Source organism: Athene noctua, chromosome 2, assembly GCF_965140245.1.
Source record: "Athene noctua chromosome 2, bAthNoc1.hap1.1, whole genome shotgun sequence".
Taxonomy (NCBI): domain Eukaryota; kingdom Metazoa; phylum Chordata; class Aves; order Strigiformes; family Strigidae; genus Athene; species Athene noctua.
Window position 1 is genome coordinate 103,886,797 of NC_134038.1, and position 21,185 is coordinate 103,907,981.

Consider the following 21,185-nt stretch of genomic DNA (forward strand, 5'->3'; position numbering starts at 1 on the left):
GTTTTTTCCTAGTACCCACTTCTTTGGTGTACTCTCCAGGATGAGGCATGAGATTCAAAGGGAATTGGAGGATGTTGCTTATAAATTATGGAGTTACTGCCTCATGGTTACTGTTCTGTAATCAATAATATCAGACTACCCTTCACAACTCAGCTTTTTCTCTTGTCTTTTGTCAACTTGTAAGGTTTCTACAACTTGTAAGGCTCCCCTGCTTAAGATTCTTCCCCATCACTGCATCATTCTCAGTTCAGGTATTTTGTGTGGAGTCCCAACAGTCCTACTCCAATTTCTTGTTTCCTACTTCACATTTGAACAATTAAGGAAGTTTTAGGTGATTCACTAATGCAATTACATAGTAGTATTTCAAGACATCCTAGTACTGCTTTGGAGAGATGGTTTTGGAGAACTAGGTGGAGAGCTCTAGAGAAAGTGAGGAAGCAATGTGGTAGGTGAAAAAATGTATTTGGACTCTGTGGTGTGGTAAAGGAGGAGTAAGTAGAAGGCACAAATTAAATCCTGGAATTATGCATAATGTGCATAATTCCTGCTCTGGTTTGTTCTTGGGTTCAGTCTCCCATTTCAGAGCTGCTGCTGGGCACCCTGTCTGCCTCCCACAGTCAAAAATGCAGCAGAGCCTCCAGCAGCTCCGGGGTCCCAGGTGAGCTCTGGTCTCTGCTCAGACCTGGGATGCACATATCCCTGCAGGAGACATCACTAGCCTGGACAGCAGGCACCCCAGCACGAGAACAAAAGCTTTTTTACCTTTTAGAAGTAGGGCTGTTCATGTAGATACACCCAATAATAGCTTTAATGGGGTGTCAGTGGCAAGGGAATCTTAGTAGCACACACTTTGTGCTCAGGCACCCAAACCTGCTTGAGTGCTGGCTGCGGGCTGGGTTCTCAGCTCCTACATATTCATGGCTATTGGTGAATTTAAACTGGGAATTACCAGCATTTATGCAATCCCACATTTCTGACAGTACTGTAGGTACCTATTTTGTCCTCACACTATGGACATTTTGTAATAGAAACATATGTAGATGGGCCAAAATAATAAAAAAAATATTTGCAACTAAGTTTCTTTATTAAGTTGCTAAAATTGGCATTTACCCAAAAGACTAATTTTCCCTTCCAGTATCTGTTGATGTCCAGGATATAGCTCAATTCACTGATGAAACCCTCTAGAAGTATCAACATGGCTTCTGACCTTATTGCAGTTTAAGTTCTTTCCCCAAGCAACTATCAATCAAAGATAGTCCTAAAATAATAGAGGAAAAATAATACCACAGAGAAAAGTTTCTTGGGATTGAGAGGATAGGATTGGTTTTTTATCTAGCAACCCCCTAATTATGTTGTAACTTTAAAATTCTGTTTTGCAGATTGACTCTCCAGTCAAGCTCCAGATATGCTTATTTGAGTAGCCTCAACCTTCCTATGGACTCAACAAATGTATCACAAAATGGCATTGCTCACTAGGAATGCAGATCCTGAGTTCAGCTCCTACTCCTTCAACAACTTGGAAAACCTCTGTGAAGTGCAAACCAAGAAAGGACTCTTCTACAAAAAGGCCAAACTTCTGCACCCTGGGGAAGACTTGTGCTGCTTAGCCCGCCTCGATGACCGGACCAGGTTTGTGATCATCAACGTAGGTGGTATTAAATACAAAGTTCCATGGACCACCTTGGAAAACTGCCCCTTGACCAGGCTTGGGAAGCTAAAATCTTGCAACAATTATGATGAGATCATGAACATCTGCGATGATTATGATGTTAGCTGCAATGAATATTTTTTTGACCGTAATCCTAGTGCCTTCAGGACGATCATGACTTTCCTGACAGCTGGGAAGCTGAGGCTTCTCAGGGAGATGTGCGCTCTTTCTTTTCAGGAGGAACTTGTGTACTGGGGGATAGAAGAGGACCACCTGGAGTGGTGCTGTAAAAAGAGATTGCGACAGAAAGAGGAGGAGGCAGCTGAGGCCAGGCTGTATGAAGGGGAGATGATATTTAGTGAAACTACGCAATGTGCCTTCCAGGACAGTAGCCGATTGAGTTTGTGCATGCAAAAGCTCAGGGATATGGTGGAGAACCCCCACTCAGGGATCCCAGGAAAGATCTTTGCTTGTATTTCAATCTCTTTTGTTGCCATCACTGCGGTCAGCCTCTGCATCAGCACCATGCCAGATGTCAGAGAGGAAGAAGATCGGGTGAGTGAAGCTTTTCTCAGAATAAAGCATGTGTTGCATTGTTGTCTCCTCAGGAAAGGTGACGGGCAAAGTCATTCCAGCAATCATGCAGGTATTGCATTCAGTATTTATGTTGTGGAGGGCTGGCTAGGGTAGAGCGCAGAAAGCATTGTGTCACTTAATACTGAGGGAAGATTGGGCCAAAGTCTGCCTTGCCACCACAGCTTTGCCAGTTCACACCAGCAGGCAGCTTTACCCAAAAGGTTTGTTTTCTGACATCTCTAACCAGATGACAAACTAGCTATTGTGGGTATAAAAATCAGTGTTGCTTGAGGCTTAATGATTTAAAGTTAGATTAAGAGCTAACAGATCAGTTTTCCTTAAAAGTACTTTATCATACCACTTTGATTGAACTCTTAGTACCCCACTGTAAAAATCACATCTAAAATACTTAATCACATCTAAAATACTTTGATGCTATGGGTGACGTAAAGGGCAGGGAAGCTGAGGCAGTGATTTAACAGCAGAAACAAAGCAAATGTCCCAATTTTCAGACATGCTCTGGATGCTTCATGCCCTTGAAAATCAAGTCTTATGCATATTTTGTTTATTCTTTAGTTCAACAGATTTCCTAAGGGTTTAGTCCCTTATTTGTGCAAGCAGTTCAGCTTCCTAGGATTAGCTGTATGTAGGCCAATGAGAACTCATCTGAAGATCAATAGAGGAGGAAATTCACACTTCTATTAAATATGTGTTGAAATGCTATCTAAGGAGTTTGGGGGGTGGGGACTTTTCGAAGAGTTCATGGTCTCTAATTTTACTCAAATCCAAGCTTGACACTAAATGTTTGGGCTTATTTCCCAGCTCCTTGGTCATTAAATGTGATTGTGAACTTCTTCTAAGACAGTAATACTTCACCCCATCAAGTTCTGCCTCTCAGCTGAAGGCTAAGATCTCCTGAAAGCGGAACTCTTCTTGTGTGCCGTCACCCAGGTGCCGAATAGCTCATTGCTCACTGCCACTCGCAGAAAAGAAAGTGGTCATTACCTGACAGGAGACATTTGCTGCTTTGTAGTGTTGAAAGTAAAAAGCATGCTGATAGAAAATGGGTCCAGTAACTCCAGAGAGACCCCAGCGTTCGACTGAGTCCCTCATGTGCAGTCAAACCCACCCTTTGCTTGCGAGGTATGCTCAGGTCAGGTATCAGCTGACTTGTTTGGTATGGAACCAGACTCATTCAGTAGTAGCCAAGAAAAAAAGAATGTTTGGTGTGTTGTTTGTTATTCGATTTATTGCAAGATCTTTGTTTTAATGATTAAAATTTGAGGATAGTAGTACTGTGTACTAGTTAAAACTATGTTGTCCTAATAATTTTTTTAAAAGATCATTTCCAAACCACATGCCTTTTACTGTAATTAACCAACAGTGCTCCAGTATGCTGGAATTTTAAGCACAAAGGATATTTTACTGTTGAAGAGTGAGATGTATTTAGTATTTAGATATTTCTGGGTTTAAGTGCGATCTGAACAATTGCTTTCAGAATTACCAGAGTTCAGGCATGTTACATTTTTAATAATGATCTGAACATAAATAGGGACTCATAATAATAGGCTAATAATATTTGTTGGGTGGAGCAGGGTAATAATGAGGATAGAGCAAGCAAATGAGAGAAGCCTGGATTTCTTGGTAAGATGGAGCCATTAAAAGGAACACTTTTTCGTAGTCAAATGCAAAATTATACAACAAAGATGAATGCAGATTTGCTCTTGCAAAAGCAAAGAATCTGATTTCCAAAATGAGACTCTAAAAAGTATTTAGGGTACAAGCAGCTGAATGTAAGTTCCTATTGTAGCATAAAGTTGGAAGGGTTAATATGATCCTTGAACATGTAAGATGGGGAGTAGTGATTAGAAGCTGGAAGATGATTTTGAGCCTGTATGCGGCACTGGTGAGACTGACACTACAATACTGCAGTCAGTTCTCATGTTCATATTTTTAAATGGTGTTTTGAAAAGCTGGGCAGGATGAAGAAACCTATAAATATTAGACACGTGGAGAAAATGCCATACAGCAAGAAACTTGAACATTTCCATTTTAGATTATCAAAAGGAAGGTGAGTGGATTAAGAAAATAAGTGGTTTTAATGGGGGGAGGAGAACTTTTATCATCTAAAAGACCTTTAAATTTAGCAGGGAGAGGATGCATGGTTAAAAGATGAATCCTGATAAATTCATATGGGAAACTAGGTGCCATTTGATACCACAATGATTAATTACTGGAGCAGACTAGAAAGAGAATTAGTGGATTTTGTATTTTTGGATGTTTTCATTTCAAAGCTCAGTGCCCCTCTGGAAGGTACCCTTCAGCTAAACACACTCTACTTCAATCAAAAGTAAAATACTGATTTCAGTTCAAGTTACAAAGGTGAAATGCTCACAATATAGAGGAGATCAGAATAAAGGATCTGATGGTGGTTTTCTGTGCTCTTAAATTCAGAAAGCACAGAGCTCCTGCAAATAGGCTTTGTTCTGCCCTTTGCACAGGGAAAAGTCTGTGGACAGAGTGAAAATGGTTATTTTGTTTGAGACAAAGATGTTTCTCTAGCACAGGGGACAGGTGAAGGATCACTTCATACATAGCTTAGTTCATCCCCAATGTTCCTCACCTGCTACTGACTCAATGCCGGTCAACACTCTATTTGAGTTGTAATTAGTCATGCCAGGAGTCATAAACAGGATTTGGTCCTGCATAAATGGATGTAAATACCCATGTAGATCCTCTCAGGGTCAATAAGACTGGGCAAGGAGTTGGGCATCCACTCAAATGGAATTCCTTGTAGGATCAGAGACCTAGGCTGCAAACTCCTTGCATGGCATCTGTACATGGCTTAGCAAGCCAATGCAGCGTATCAAATAACAGGTGTGGAGAGAAGAGAGCTTATGTGAATTCAAAGTCATGTTAATCATCCTGAGCTGTATCCCTAGTACCTAGTTTAAAATTTGTGCCCAGGGATACCTCTTTGGACTGGTTTTGCGTCTCCTAACAAGCAGAAAATGTATGTGCATCCCTCCTGACTAAGGAACAAATAAACAGTAAATATTTCAAAGACGCACTGCACCGTACTCAGTGTGTAAATTTTCTAGGCTCTCTGTCTGGCATTACTGTTTTTAGTGTTCCATGTCAGAGCTGTCGTAGATCTGGCTAACAAGCCATGGTCTTTTGCTTGAGCCAGCATTTTCCAGAAAACAAAAGCTTTATGCGTCACCCGTCTGTCCTGTTATTGCTTTGGAGAAAGAAAGAGGAATCAATCACAAAAAAAAAAAAAAAACCAACAAAACAAAGCCATCGTGGAGAGCAGTTTTTCATACCTTGATCCTTTAACATCATCTGAATGGATGAGCAGAGGTGTAAGTGACCTCACAGATATAAGCATGGGACCTTACAAGTAATTGCTGAGTGGGTGAGGAAATTATTTTAGGCACCTGCCTATCTCTTTTAAAATACAGAAGAATAATCAATCATACATTTTGTTAACTTAATTAACTGCTTCAGATGTTCTAGATGACAGTGGCAATCCCTAGTGGTTTTGCAAGAGTGGGAAGGATCATTTTCCTGTGTACTGTAGCTGTCTTGTTCTTACTAATGGTCACTCTGATTCATCTTTAGCGTTACTCTTTTTTGGAAATAGTATCATGTATTTCAGATGCTGCACGGTTATCAATAAAGCTAACAGAATCAGATCCTAAACTACCTTTTATTTACCAAACTAGGACATATATTTTATCTTGTCAATTTTTTTCTCATTTAGCTTTTATTTACTGATTAAATGAAATAAAAAACACCAATCCAGTAATGCACGTAATAGCTGCTTCCGGAAATTTCAGGAAAGGGACACCTCAAGCGTGTAAAGAAAACAAACCTGTAAAGACAGTCAGGTTTTTTCCATGTACAGTAACAAAGCAATAGTTAATTTTTAATTTCAAAATTTTCAGAATGGGAGATTTCTATGCAAGATCTAGATTTAATGGTGAAAATTCTCCTCATAAGGCAAAACACTGCTGAAACACAGGAGCCCTCCGGCACTGAGTTTTTTCTTGCCTACCACAAAAATGATCTCCAAGACATAAAAATAGCCAGAGTCATCGAGTATCCTCAAGGCATTTTAGGCATATGATACCTTTAAGTGGGCTTCTCAACTCTCTAAACAAATGGCAGGCATTGAGTGACTCAAGGAAAGCAGCTAATACATCACAGGAGTATTAGATCACATTGAGGATACATTACAGCAGAAGCTTCAGCAACACAGCAAGAGTTGAATGACCAAAACACATTGAGAGGTTCAGCTGAAAGCCAGATGGTCATCATACTAGACTCTTCATTTTTTTCTTGGTGAAATCAGAAATGTCAAGCATTTCTATCTGAAGAAGAAAGCTTCTTTCTTTGGTTAGACAATCTTCCTCATCACAGAAAAGAGGTGATGAACTCAGAAATTAACATCAAGCATTTTGTCCTGATTCACAAAAGCATTTATAGGCCTGAGTCCCACTGAGCTCAATCATTTGTAGTACCACAGTGTCAAACAGGACAAGAAGATCAGAGGGTGCTTCCTTCTTCACCGTGCTTTCTAACATATTGGGAAAAGCTAGTCTAATTAAAGATGCTGTGATAGGAAGTTACAGTTCAATAACCTTCAGCTGAAGAACATTGCAACAAAGAGAGAGACTCATAAATAATGAAGTTAATAATAGCTCAAAAAGAAGCCTGAAACTATTTAACCTTCTAAGCTTAATTTACACACTGTGCTTCAACTTTCATATTGGTGAGGATGGGGAATAGATAAATTGTAAATCTGCATTTTAAACAATCTTGTGACTAAAGAGTTCATTTCACAAAGGTACACACAGAAGTAATTTCAGACAAGGTTAAAAGAGTCTTGTATAATGGGTCTAAACAGCTTTTCACAGGCAAGCTGTTGATGCAGGGGCTGGATGAGCAGTGAGGTCAGTTGAAAACTGGCTGAATGGCCAGGCCCAGAGGGTGGTGATCAGTGACACAAAGCCTAATTGGAGGCCTGTAACTAGTAGTGTACCCTAGGCGTCCATACTGGGTCCAGTTGTTTAACATCTTCATTAGTGATCTGGAGGATGGAGCAGAGTGTGCTCTCAGCATGTTTGCTGATGACAGACACTTTGGATGAGTGACTGATAGGCCAGAGAGTCGTGCTGCCATACCAAATAACCTCAATAGGTTGAAGAAATGGGCTGACAGGAACCTCAGGAAGTTCAGTAAGGAGAAATGAGGAGTCCTGCAGCTGGCAGGGAACAACCCCACTGGCCCCAAGTATATACCCCCACTGGTATATGCTTGGGGCCACCCAGCTGGAAAGCAGCTTGGCAGAAAAGTACCTGGGGATCCTGGTGGGCACCAGCAATGTGCCCTTGCAGAAAAAAAGGCTATCAGTATTCTGGGCTGCATTAGGCAACATATTGCCAGGAGGCTGAGGGAGGTGGTCCTTCTTTGCTCAGCACTGGTGAGGCCACCCCTGGAGTCCTGTATCCAGTTCTGGGCTCCCCAGTACAAGAGAGATAGGGGCATATGGGAAGAGTCCAATGAAGGGCCACAAAGATGACGGATCATCTCACATATGAGGAGAGGCTGAGAGAGCTGAGACTGTTTTGCCTGGAGAAGAGAAGGCTCTGGGGTCATCTTATCGGTGAATATAAATATCTGAAGGAAGGGTGCAAAGAGGACCCAGCCAGGCTCTTTTTCAGTGGTGCCCAGTGACAGGGCCAGAGGCAATGGACATAAACACAGGATGTTCCCTCTGAACATCAGGAAACACTTTTTCACCATGAGGGTGACTGAGCACTGGCACAGGTTGCCCAGGGTGGTCGTGGCATCTCCACCCTTGGAGACCTTTAAAAGCTGTCTGGACATGGTCCTGGGCAGCTGGGTGGCCCTGTTTGAGTGGGTGGAGGGGGCTGGACCAGATGACCTCTAGAGGTCCCATCCAACTTCAATCACACTATGATTCTGTAATTATTCTATAACTATAGTTCTATAACTATTGATTTGTTTAGGTTTGTAATCTAAATAGGTAGCTAAATAGGAAGAAATACAAGTATTCAGGGCCTCAGTATGTCAAAAATGCCAAACATTTTGTTGAACGAATATCATCTTGTCTCAAAACTCTTGCAGTTTGAGGTACACCATGTGGGGAAAACTGTCATTTTTGCATTAAATCATTCACTTATTTCAGTGAAAAGTAATGTAAAGGAGTACAACAGTTGTTATAGTTGGTGCTTTCTATCCTCAGATGGCACTCTGCTTCAGACTCTGGAATGAAGCCTTTCATTACTGGAGAGCTCGTTTTTAGCACTTTCTCTCTTTTGTGACTGTTCAGCTGGTTTTCTGCATGTGATACTGAGACCTTGATGTCAATTTAGAGCTGCATGTTTATGTGATGCATAGATGGTTTGCTTTCATGAATGAAAGTCTGAATAAAATTGCAGCTTGTGGTTTTCCTTTCTTTATGGAAGAAATTGTTCTAGAAATTACAACACAGTCAACATAAAATATGTATTTGAAAAAATGTCCCTGGTGGTTTTACAGATAACTATTTATAGTATATAGGCACTGAGGGCAACTTTTTATAAAAAGAATCTTGGGGAATTGGACTCACTAATTTCCCTGGGGATCATCTGAGGATTCATTATACCATTCTCTCAGCTCTGCTATTTAAATGCAAAACCCTTGAGCTGTAACAATATCACCAGTTATGGCATCTGAACTGATCTACTGATGTACTTGTCCCCTATGTTGCTAGTTTGCATTTTTTGTTTGCTCCAGGCAGTTCAAGCCACAGCTGGCTGGAGACCAGGGAAAGACCAAATGACTCAGTAACAGTTGTCACCTGCCTTTTCTACAATACTGTGCACAAGGAAGTTCCTGTAGACACATGAGATTCATGTTGACTTTCACATTCATATGCCCTTGCTTAAAGGGATGTAGGACTCACAGCACTGCAGAGCTGTACTTTAACTGAAAGTAAGGTGTTTCTTTTTTTTTTCTTTCATAAGCTTAACGTAGTTTTCTGCTCAGATGGTACTTAAATAAAATGGTAACACAGTCCAAATGCTTTGAGAGCATCCTTTACCCACAGCTTTAGTCATCTGCAATAAACAAAAGTTTGCTTTGTTTATATGCTCAATCTGCCTCATGTAGTTTCATCATTAGATTGTGAATGCTTTGGGACAGAATTTCTTAAACACAATGTCTATGACCATCGTCATAACAGAAGTAAAAATTACATCTGCACAGGTTCTCAGGTATATGGGCACATTCCTCAAGCCTCAGGCTGTGAGCTAGATTTCTGAGCAAGGAAAATTTTTCTTTTTTTAAGTGAGACCAACTTAGTTTATGCAAAATGCAAGTACTGTATGATCTCCTTAGAGTCCAAAACTGAGGAGTAACTAACTGCAAAGTTCTGCAGTGCAAGTCTGAGTCATCAGTGTGGTCTCCCAGCTCCTATCTGATGGTCAGAGAAATTTGCTGTGCATGTTGCCTTTCAGACAGCTCAGGTTTGTCTGAAAGGAGTTGAAAGTGATGAGGTTTGAAAGATAAAAGTGATGTTGCTTCTGTGGGTCACACAGAGAGCTTTAAAATCAAGGAGTCAAGAACCTCTGCACTGCTCAATCTAAACCTTAATGTTGAGTTGTGTGAGTTGCGTGGTGTGCATCTTTTATCTGACTCCCATGAACTTTGCAAATGTAAAACCAATGGCAAAATGTTCTTTGCAAATACCGAGAAGTGGTGATCATCTCCTTTGAGCATTTTACCGGGAAATGGGCTTGTCTGTGAACTGAATGGTACAGTCCTTAATGTAAAAGAAATACAAGTATTAATCCTTCCGTTGTGGATCTGAATCTAAATCTTTCCTTTACTGGTTGTCCAAATCCAGCTGTCTGCGTTAAAGCGTATCTTGGCATCAGTTTATTTTCAGGAGTTCAGGATTGTTAAATTCACACACTAGCAAAACACATTTGTTGCTGTGAGTCCTCGGCACCACTGTCACACAACACACTGGCAACTGCACCTGCTCTGCCCATGGCTGCCCAGGACTCCAGCTGCCTGGAAACCCCCTGGTCAAATAGCACACCATGCGCCACCTTTGCCAGCACTTTTCAGAGATAGTCTTTCCCCTTTGCAAGGCTGCCTTAAGCTGCTAATGAACAGAAAATATTTGAAGGAATGACTGGTCATTCTTGATATTGGTTGTGTGGACAGAGTGCTGGAGAACAGCTAGTTGTGTTTAGTCAGGACTACTTTTCGAGAGCTCTTGCCATTTCTTCTTGGCTTGCTTGCTCCTCTTGGAAAAAAAAAAAAAAAAAAAAAAAATTACTTTCTCCAGTCGTCCCTCCCCTGAACAAAAAACAAATCCAGCCTTCCTACTCGTTTGAAGCTATTTAAACTTTAGTAGATATATCTAGTTGTTCTATAGCAGCTCCTTCAAGAGAAGGTAAAGGAAACATGGTCCCAGTAAGAAAATATTTCTATGTTGTATCAAGAGGGTTAGAAGGAATGTTGTATTTTCTTTCACAAAGAGTTGCATTAGATTGGGGGATGGGGACATGGCACTGTGGAACAGGTTTGCACAGAGCCCCACAGTGAGCCTGCAGACCCTCTGTTCAAAATTTCCCATCTCAGCAAGCTTACTGCCTGAGCTGTTCATGCCTGGCTCTAACCAACTTTGGGTCTCACTGCAGTGTCTTTTTCTGAGTTGCTTTTCCCAAGAGAGAAATCCTTATGGCACAAGGAGCTGCCCTGGAAGATTTTGAGGACAGTAGGTTACAATATAGACTTGGGTAACCACCTGAGACTCTCTGCAGTGTTTTAGGTGTAGAAGTCAAAAAAATGGGAGTATTTTTCTGCACTGTTATCTTGGGGATGAGGAAATAACTGAAGAAGATAAAATTCCTGTTGACTTGTTATTAACTTCATGCTGTGCTCATGAACTCTTTCAGTCTACAGAATATCTTCTCATGAATAAATAGCAGGCTCAGGTCTTCTTTTAAATATCATATAAATATGCTGCAATATAACATTAATGATAAATAATTAAACAGCTAAGACTCTTACATAAAAGCATTGTTAGCTATGTCATGTTAACAGGTTTATGTTTGGTGCCATGTGGCTCACCCAGCAAAATGTGCTCCATATTTAATTTATTTTAATATTTCTCTGGTTCCACCACCATAACTATACCTACAAGTGGGTTTATTCTCCTTACTTCCAGGTAAATCATCCAGGGAGTCTCTGAATCCATCTCATGATAATAGTTGCTTGGCCTCCAGTCACGTTTGTAAAATTACTACAGCTACTCATTATAGCCTGCTCTGTAATATCCTGAGGGTACAGTGTAGCTTCTTTACTCCATAGATTCCTCCACTGTCTTTTGCAAGAGAGCTTGTGGGCTTATTGAGTACTGTCCTAGTGGTCTGAAATAGATACATCTTTCATTTATTTGTAATAAAAATATCATCTCGAAATTGCATCTCCAGGATATGTTGCTATCAATTCTAGAGGTTTGGAATGAAAGCAAGCAACCAGATTTATGTTTGGCTAGACCTCATATAGCTAGGCTGAGGTAATGAGCTGATTCATGTGTATAGCACTTAGAAAAATTGCACTAATTCATTTAACATTATAAATGCTTACATTTACATTGCTCAAAATGTGGCAATTGAGATGAAATATAGAAGTTTTTGAAATTGGAAACTTTTTGCATGAAGACATTTAGATTCAGGTTAGAAGAGTGGTATACAAGTGAAAGAAAAAAAAAAGGGGTTAAAATGGGTTTTGCAATAAGTTTTTAACAAAGGCCTAAGAAAGGACCAGGAGAAAACTATAATGTTGTTTGATTTTCTAAAGGTAAGCATGACATTAGTTCAACTGTACTGAGTACTTTTGGCAGTATTTTTGAGGACAATAGCATAATTAATTCTAGTCTATGTAGAATCCCACTCATTAATCAAATTTAGTATAAGAGGTTATAAAGTTTTCTGAAGAAAGTAACTTCTGATGTAGGTACTTATACTTCTGTAAGATATTTGAATTAGTGCCACACAGCATCCTTCCTTAATAAAAATGGCATTTTTCAAAAACTTAACCTCCCTTATTAAATGTTTAAAAAATTTCTCTCAGATCTTGAAGTAGCGGAAAACTAAGATGAGAAATCATCATCAAGTGACAGTGTAAGCAGAAAGGCATGCCAGTGTCTCTGGTGTTGGCCCAGAGCTACTTAGGTATTTTGCTGATGATATGGGAAAAAATGTAAAATTAAATTTACAGGTAGCACAGAAATGACACACTAGTCAGGGACTGGAAGTAACCTGATTTGAATATGGGAAGGTAACTGTGTGTTCATCAGCAGAGAGTGCAACCTGTAAGTGTAGAGAGCATAGAGAGTCCCGGACAAAAGACTCTTTTGGAAAGTGGGGACTCAGAAAGGATTTAGAGACCCTGGTGAACTACTGGCTGTACACGATTTCCCATCTGACATGGTAGTTAAGAGGCAAAGCATGAGACTTGAGACACTGTGTCCAGATTGCTATCCATTAAGCAGGTAAGTTAAAAAAGTTAAAAGAATTACTTAAAATCTTAAAATTCTGCTTTATAGTGAGATATTAGAAGAGTTTTTAATGCAGTAAAGAGCAGAATAAGAGCATGTCTGTAGACAGCAGCGAACAATAACTGGAACCTGCAGCTAGTGTGGGTAATTAACAACAAAAACTGTTTAGCTAGAGATGCTTGAGTGCATCTCATATAGTTTTAAAATACATTCTGTCATTCCTTCTAAACATTACATCTCAGCTCAGTTGAAATCATGCGTTTGATTCATGAGCAACTTGGTGAGGTCCTCTGCTCTGCAGGGGCTTAGCTCAAGAGCCCCTTCCTGGCCTTACAGGTCAGTGAGCAATTGCATTCCGTCCCCAACTTGCTGTCCCCCCATGCAGGAGGTGCCAGCAAGGATGCTGTACGTCTGGGGCTTCCTTGGCCCTTGTGTTTATGCAGACCTGAAGTCATCAGAAAGATGAAATGAGCCATGGCAGTTTATAATTATGATTAGAAGCGAGGGCAGCCAGAAAACCTCAGAAGGCTGGAAGCTTTCTGAAGAGGAGTGACATGGCATGAGTCTGGCCCGTGAAGGCAGCATCCTGACCAAGGTATTTTGCCCAGCACTGACTGTGTTTGCAGGATGTGCTACAGGAGCTGGGACATGTTACCAGTGGGGCTTAATCCCAATATTAGCTGCTGTTCAGACTTGAGCTTGTGGGTCACTCATGAGCAGGATGCCTCAGCTAGGACGGGCTGTTCACCAGGATAGGTGCCAGCCCAGCCCTCTGGCCATGCACTGGCAGGGCCCTTGGACCCTCACCTTCCCATACAGGCACACACACACTTCATTTCCCTCTGCTCCAGCTCATTTTCTGAGCCTGGATACAAAATACAGAGAATAGTGTGAAGGTTCCATCTATCCAATACATCCTGAGCCATGTTGGAAACTTGGCACATGGTGCACTGGGTAGAGGCAATGACAAAACAGGAATTTCAGCACCCTCCTGAAAGGTCCATGCACTGAGTGTCTGTAGGCAGAAGGTGGATATTTTCTCCCAGTCCACAGCTAGTTGCCTTCATACACCGTAAAAATAATTGGCTAACTTAAGTCATGCAGTTCTTATATTCTGTCACAGGAAACAGTTACTGTTGCCTTGAGCAGCAAAGAGAGAATATGAGAGAGTACAGGGTTTTGCAGTGGTCACATCTACCTTGCAAAAATTCATCCACTTTGCAAGTGCAGGAGTACAGCTTTGAGGATTTCCGTGTACGGGCAATGTGGTAGCAGGCTGCCAGCTGTGACTGAGCCACTACCAGCAGGAGAGCAAATCTATCCACAGGCAACAGGCAAATCCTTCGCTTCCTTTCAGATAATAAAATAAAGGGAAAGAGAGGGGGAAAAAAAAGGGCATGGAAAAAAATGTAAGAGGAAAAGACTAAGCTTGACTCTGTCCTCCTTTCCTCCAAGAGAAAAAACAGGCACCCCCAAGTTTTATAGGGGGTTACAGTGTTGCAGGCACCATTAACACTAATGTGGGTCAGTGAAATAGAACCAGCAGTGAGTAGAATGCAGGAGGAGAAGAGCTTCTGAAACAGGGATTGAAAGAAGGGGAAAACTGGAGGAAATGAGAGGGAAAAACACTTTAAAATGCTATTAAGTTGTTCTTTTTAATACAATTAGTAAGTGTGAGAGAAAAGAAGACTGAGATTCTTTATTAGTGCGAGACTAGCTTGAGGAGGAGAAGAAAAGTGGACGCTGAATTCAGGAAGACCACAGTTCTAGACACTGTGTACCTCCACATATCTCTGGGCATAGCCAGGAGTCCACCACAGCACTATCTCTTCCCATGTGTCGGGTAGGTGTGAAAGCGTTGGGAATGCCACTGGTTTATAACACAGCCCTGTCTCCCTTGGGCTGGTCCTTTCAGAGGCAAGTGTTGTCGCTCCCCGGGAAAACTGTTTGAACTGCACATGAGTGCCCTTGGCAAGGACTCAGCTCTGCTCTGGTTCTGTGGTGTTTTGATTTACGTTGCCACTTACAGGAGATAACCTCCATCTTTATTTTTGTAGTCCTGCCATGTTTATTAGAAGCAGGTGTGCTGTAAGTGCCAAGTGCCATTGCTCAAGTTTTTTCAAGCAAGAACTGAGTCTGTCTTGTTTTCAGAGCGCTAGGATAGAAAATACAAGCTAGGATTATTTTCCAGAAGTCAGGAGACTTGCTAATTTTTGAGGTAACTGGGCTTCTTCATGTAAAAAGCTCAGGATGAAGTGTTTGCTTATGTTTACAGAGAATGGATTTTTAAAAAAAACATTGTAGTTTCCAAGCTTCAGGGTATATGATACCTCTATCAGAGCTAGAAAAGAGAGTGGGCTGAAGAGGAAGATTTCTAGTTCCTGTGAAATCAGGGGGAGAGGGGGACACTTGTCAGCAAGGAGGCTTCTGGTGCTTAATTATCTCTTGGCGTTTTTTTACTTTCAATTTCAGTGAAAAAGTGGGCCAGAACCAAGAAGAACATTCTGGAAATCTGGAAATAGAAAATGCCAAGGTAACTTTTACTCAGAAACACTAAGAACATCAGTGTTTCTAAAGTGAAGCTGTTCTTTGGACACCATTGCTTGGTGAAATCATCCTTTTTTTCTGCGTGACTGCCTCTGTCTGTGGCGGTGACTGATAAACAAATCCTCTGTACTGAGCAGCCCCCCGAGGTCAGGCTGTGCAGGTCGTGCCTGGTCCAAGCACAGCAGGCTGTGTGGGAGCTGTGGACACATCTGGATGCCTCTGCCACCCGTGGGTGTTTCCCACAGAGGGAGTCTGCTGCAGGGCAAAGCTGCCAGAAAGCAAGCCATATGGGCAGTGGCCTGTGAAATCCTGCCTCAAATGCCATGGGAGTTGATGAGTCCCAAATACAATATTCCAAATATAATGGCAGTAAACATACTCTTTTACATATAGGCTGTAATTTTAATTATTATTAGCCTACTTATGTCTTACACACATGCACAGATGAAAGGTGTAGACAAGCCAGATAGGGATCTCAGACCCCCTTAGGCCCAGCTCCAGCAGAACATCATTTCCGTTGCTAGTTGAATATTATGGGCAGTTAGGACTTAGAGGGGTCCTCTGAGGTGAGTGCTGTCCCCTGTTGTCATGGGTACCACATCACACCACCATTTCCAGAATGAGAAGCTCCATCTTAAGAGGTCTCTGGCCTTTCCTGCTCTTGCAGAGGGGCTCTTTTGGAACCTCATGTATCTTCTAGAATCCAGATTCTGAAAGCAAATAGCTAGTGCAAACTGAACATGTTAGGTCCCTCTCCTCCTACCTCACTTGCTGTTTGCCATTGCTGGTGTTGCCCTTCCCAGCCACTCCTGAACAAAGTCAGCTGTAACCAACAGCATAACCAACCAGGGAGTTGTCCTATTTGACTTTGCACTGGAGTACAGAATGATCATATGTCCCATTCTGTGTGCTGAGCTGCGGATTGTAAGCAGACAGGTAGTAGATGGAGATAGCAGAACTTTCACCAGGTCCAGATAGACCTGAATGAGAACATTTGATCACACCATTAAACAGTGCTTCTCTTCATCTCCTTGTCTATATTTATAGACAGCAAACGTCTTTTCTCTGCCTTCATTTGATGAGGGTATACATGTCAAATGCATTTAATTGTCTGTTTTTAAGATAGGTTTTCTTATCCAAGTAACCTTGGGTTATTCTCCCAGCTCATTCCAGTTTGAATCATACTTGTTAAACATGGGTGATTCTTGAACAAATCAGACCCTTTGCTTATATATTGGGACCTGTCAGCGAGCTCAAAATACGAGTGTTGGTTGTTTTGCATGTGTGTATTGGGTAAGCAAGAAGGAACTGGTGTCAAGGCTTGTTTCAAGGATGAAAACTGCAGGTTGTGAGAAGCTGTGTGTACTCACTGTAGTGAAGCAGAATACAAACACGACAAAACCAAAGAAATAGAAAGCGAAGGGAATACTAGCCTATGAGGAGGTCACTAGTCAATGAGAATGGAACAGTCTTGTCAATGAGAATGGAGAATATCCTCAAAGAAAATACTACCCAGGGTACATTGCTCCTCCTTAAGATACAGTATAGCCTCTCTGTCCTGGTGTGTGGTATGATCAAACTAGGAGATAGTAGCAGCTGGCTGCTGAAGTACATACTGTTCCCTCAAGCTGCTCCCAGCCACAGTCACAGACTCAGTTTTAAGACGTTAGATATCTTTACATCCCCTCTAGCCTCTCTGGGTGAGGTACTGTGCTGTTCCTGATTGATAGGCATCTGAAAACCCGGCAAGTTTCATAGGTATTTATGGTCTGGTTTTCTTTATATTTCTTCCTTTTTGCAGATTTTAGTTTTCGGTTGCTTTCTGTAAAGTAGAGCCAGATAACTTCCTTTCCCTCTAACAAATACTGTTGCTTTTGGAGAAGTACGCAAAAAGTGGATGCAGGTGTGAGAAATGCTGGTTGAGAAGTTATTCATGAGAAGGCATTTTGTGCATTTGTAGTACTACTTACCTGCTTTTCCTTCTTCCCACCAACTCTACTGAGGCAAAAAGAAGCAGGAAAGTGCACTGTAGAATATATCTGCATGTGGCAGGGACAGTAAGTGAAGGAGGCAGGAAAATGGAAGTCAGCTTTAGGAACACAACAGCAGTCATGCCTGGTAGGTAGGTGACCGAATCCCCTGTGTCTGTCTTTCTTCACAATTCAGATGTATATGCCAAACCCATGCAGTTAGAGTACAGCTGTTAAGACATCTACGGCATTTGCAGGGGAAAAGGTGACAGCTAAACAGGTCTCAAGGCTCAATATTTATGGCTTAGAAACCCAAGTCCTACCTACAGTATTTAATTTTGGTCGTGCAGTCTGGGACTGAGATGGCCCAAACCAGCAAGCTGCTTGTGGATCGGGCAGAGTAACTGAAGGAAACAGAGGTGGTTCCCTCGGCAGCCTCCCAGATCATGACTGCCATCTGTGTCTCCCGCCTGTTTCGTCTGCAAGGGTGGTCATAGACCACCACAGCGCATGGGTAAACTCCTCACACACATGATCTTCTCTTCCCTCTCATTGACTCCCAGGCCCGTTTCTGAACTTTGAATGAACATAGCCATTTGGCTTTGTAGTTGCATGTCAGAACAGCAATTTGAGACAAGAATGCAAGGCTCATACAGGTAGCTGTATCTCAGTCACCCCTTGGTTACAGGACTGCAACTGTAGCAGTTTTAGCACACTCTGAAGGTACCTTCTAGCAGTTGCCATAGCCTTTTGGCACCTCCCTTCTTCCTGTTGATATTCCATGTTTATTTGCAGCTTCACTGACAGGATAAAAATGATGAGCTGAGGGGTTTTGAAAAGTGGTGATTTGGGGCTGTGCTTTCTCCAGATCAAAGTAAATCCAGTGAGCTAAGTCTAAAGTAGGTATAGCTCCTGCCCACCTCCTTGCCCTTTCTCTTCAACAAAGGCAAGTTGTACAGGAACAATTGTACAAGAGCTATCACGCGTCCATAATATGACTGCAAACTGTTAGTGACAGCCCTTCCCACTGAAGGCACTCTGGTTACCTTTCCTAACGGCTGGGCTGAAGATGAAATACAAACTAAGCTCTAGTTACCGATCAAAGTGTGTTAGCAAGAAGCAGAGGGCTCTTTCATGGCCCCTTGGTGACTTTCAAAACAGAAACCATTACTTTGAATTCACAGCCAGCCGGCTTTGAGGACAGACTGTGCAGTAGCTGAATCATCTTTGCTCAGGAGCACAAGAAATACTCATGAGCAGGCTGGCTGCCTGACCCTAGCTTTAATGGCAGATGTACTGAATTACAATCACCGAGTCCGTAGGTGGTCAGTGGCGAGGGGAGTGTGCCTGTGCCCACGCCTGAGGGCAGGGTGTGATGCTGCCCTTCCGACAGTGGGTCACTTTGCAAGAGGCATGCATTCATCCTTACTGTGAAAATTAGCTGGATGCTTCCATCAGAAAATCACTTTTCATCAGAAAATCGCTTTTCATCAGAAAATTGCTTTTCATCAGAAAGTGCCAGTGTGAGCAAAATCTTTGGGTTTTGTTGGGGAGGCACGTTTCTGGGAATGTTGTTGTTTTGCTGGAATTATTCTCAGGGAAGGCTTCTTTATTTCAGGGCAATAGCTGGGATGAGAGATGGTGGTGACCCAGCACCCGGCACTGCAGGCTGGGCTGGCAGAGGAGCAGGAGCTGGGCATCTCCTGAGCTGGGCAAGTGCTCCAGGTGTTGGGCTGCTGAATAACTGGGGGGGGGGGGGGGGGGGGGGGGGGGCCTGTCCTCAGACTCTCCCTGCAGACGTTCATTGAAACAAGGCGGCTCAAGCTCAACATCACACACAAATCCAAGGGGAGCCTAAGTCACTGGGCTGGGGACTGGCCTGTTTGCCGCAGCACAGCAGCCGTGCTGCAGGCATAGCAGCCTCAGGGACTTTGTCTGCAGGTCCCTTAAGGTTCTTCTCTGGTGCTGAGACCTCGGTTACATCAGAAATTCAAGTTCCACATTGTTAAAAAAGAATTTGATCTGATGTGCACAGGAAAATCTTGAAATACATGACCCAAAAGGCTCACGTAACAAGGGGCAAGGGGAAGAGAACAAAAATTAGCTTATGTAAGTATTTTTGTATGCAACGTGTCTCATGTTTGGGGTTTTTTTATCTTAATGTATACATTTGACAGGGAGGGAAATCTTCACTATAGGGGGGAAGTGGATGGCACTGAACTTTCTTCCTTGAAAGTACTGTGGAGCTGCTGACCATACAAAAACGTGTGTGCAAAGCAAAGCAACACAAGAACTGGGGTGGTTAGAGGTGATCTGGCTTTTGACATCTTCTAATGCCAGAGGAGGCAGATGGCATCAAAGCCTGCAAGAGTCTAGAGGAGACTCAGAATTTCTTCTCAGGAGACCAGAAGACAAAGACAAGGTCGAGAAGTCACACAACACACAGTGGAGAATTTTCTGAGGCATGGTGCAGGAAAGTACCAGTGAAAGGGACCCTGCAAGCCAAACCAAAGCGTTTCTGAAAGATGCCTGCAATTTTTAGACAGACCATACAGAGCAGTGAGTACAGCTGAATTTGAACTCCAGTGACACCAGCTCATCTTTTTGTAATTTTCCTTTTGCCAAAGGTTCCTTTGGCAAAGAAAATGTTTCTCCAGAAGAAAGATACTGCGGTTGGCTTTATGACAACAAATTTCTATAAAACCTCATGAAGGAGACTCACTTTAATTTGACTGCATAGAATTACTCACTGAGACCTTCCTTCTTTTCTTGTGCCCTGAGCTGGCATTAGTATATGGCCCCAAGTCCTGTGCAACTGCAGATACTTACCCATATTCAAGTAATTTCCGCACAGGAAAAAAAAATCTACCTGCTGTTTGAAAGAAACACACGTACACACATAAATAAACACATATATCTTGTAAAGAACAACTGTTTCTATATATTTTCATTATACCACTGCTTTTTGTAATCAGAAGCCTAACATATTGTATATTTAATGGAATGATTATATGCACATTAAAGAAAAAAATAATTTAATATTTTTTAATACTAAAAAAGTGCAATGGGAGTGTATTTGGTGATTGCCATTCATACTATTTATTGTTTAGAGCTCAAAAAGACAAAAAAGTATCAAATTGTTATGAAAAATTTTTTAAAGTTTTCATGTGACCCAGTTTCATGAAGCTAGATAAAAAAATGTAATCATCGAAATTTATCCATTAGATTACAAGATGAAGAAATCTGGTTAGTTAATATGAGAGCTAACTCTTTTCCTTACAAAAAGTAAAAAGCAGCACGTAGTTGTTAATGTACATGTTTGTGGCCTGTATGTAATGTGCATGTTATGAATTGGAATAGCTTGATCTTTTTGAGAACATACAGATTTGGTGCAGACCTATTTTGGGCAGGATGCTATCCTATTCTGTTAGGACTTGTTTTTCTCATATTCCGAAGGCTGATTAATTCTTGATCGTTTTTTTCCATCTCTGTGTGTATCTTTCTGCACATTTTTGTTTTGTTTTCTTGAATGGAAAAAACCTCAAAACCCAAGCAGAGTTACAGCATCCGGTTGGACTGGAATACATTGTTAAAAGTTTTAGAAAGAGAAGAATTGCCTTTTTTTTTTTTTTTTTACAATGCTGCAATCAAGGAGAAAAAACTGCAAGGAAAAACAGCTGCAGCTGAAAGAAACAAAATGCAAAGGGCATGAAACACGTTTTTGCTGTTCCTGTTTTTGATTTCATGTGAGGATAATAATAGGTCATACCTAGATAATATTGAGACATGGTCCAGGGGACAGGAAGACATTTAATTAGTGAAAAAAAGGCTTCTGGCAGGTTAATTGACACATGGG

The 21,185-nt window shown here is 41.7% G+C and overlaps 1 protein-coding gene across 1 annotated transcript in view; it reads left to right on the forward strand.

The window, feature by feature from the left end:
- The window catches only part of KCNG2 (potassium voltage-gated channel modifier subfamily G member 2), a 59,442-nt gene that overhangs the window by 32,442 nt on the left and 5,815 nt on the right, over positions 1-21,185 (forward strand). The window contains exon 2 of the mRNA XM_074899766.1: positions 1,380-2,203. Coding sequence (XP_074755867.1) covers positions 1,448-2,203 — 756 coding nt within the window. The 5' untranslated portion in view covers positions 1,380-1,447. The remainder of the gene's footprint in view (positions 1-1,379; positions 2,204-21,185) is intronic.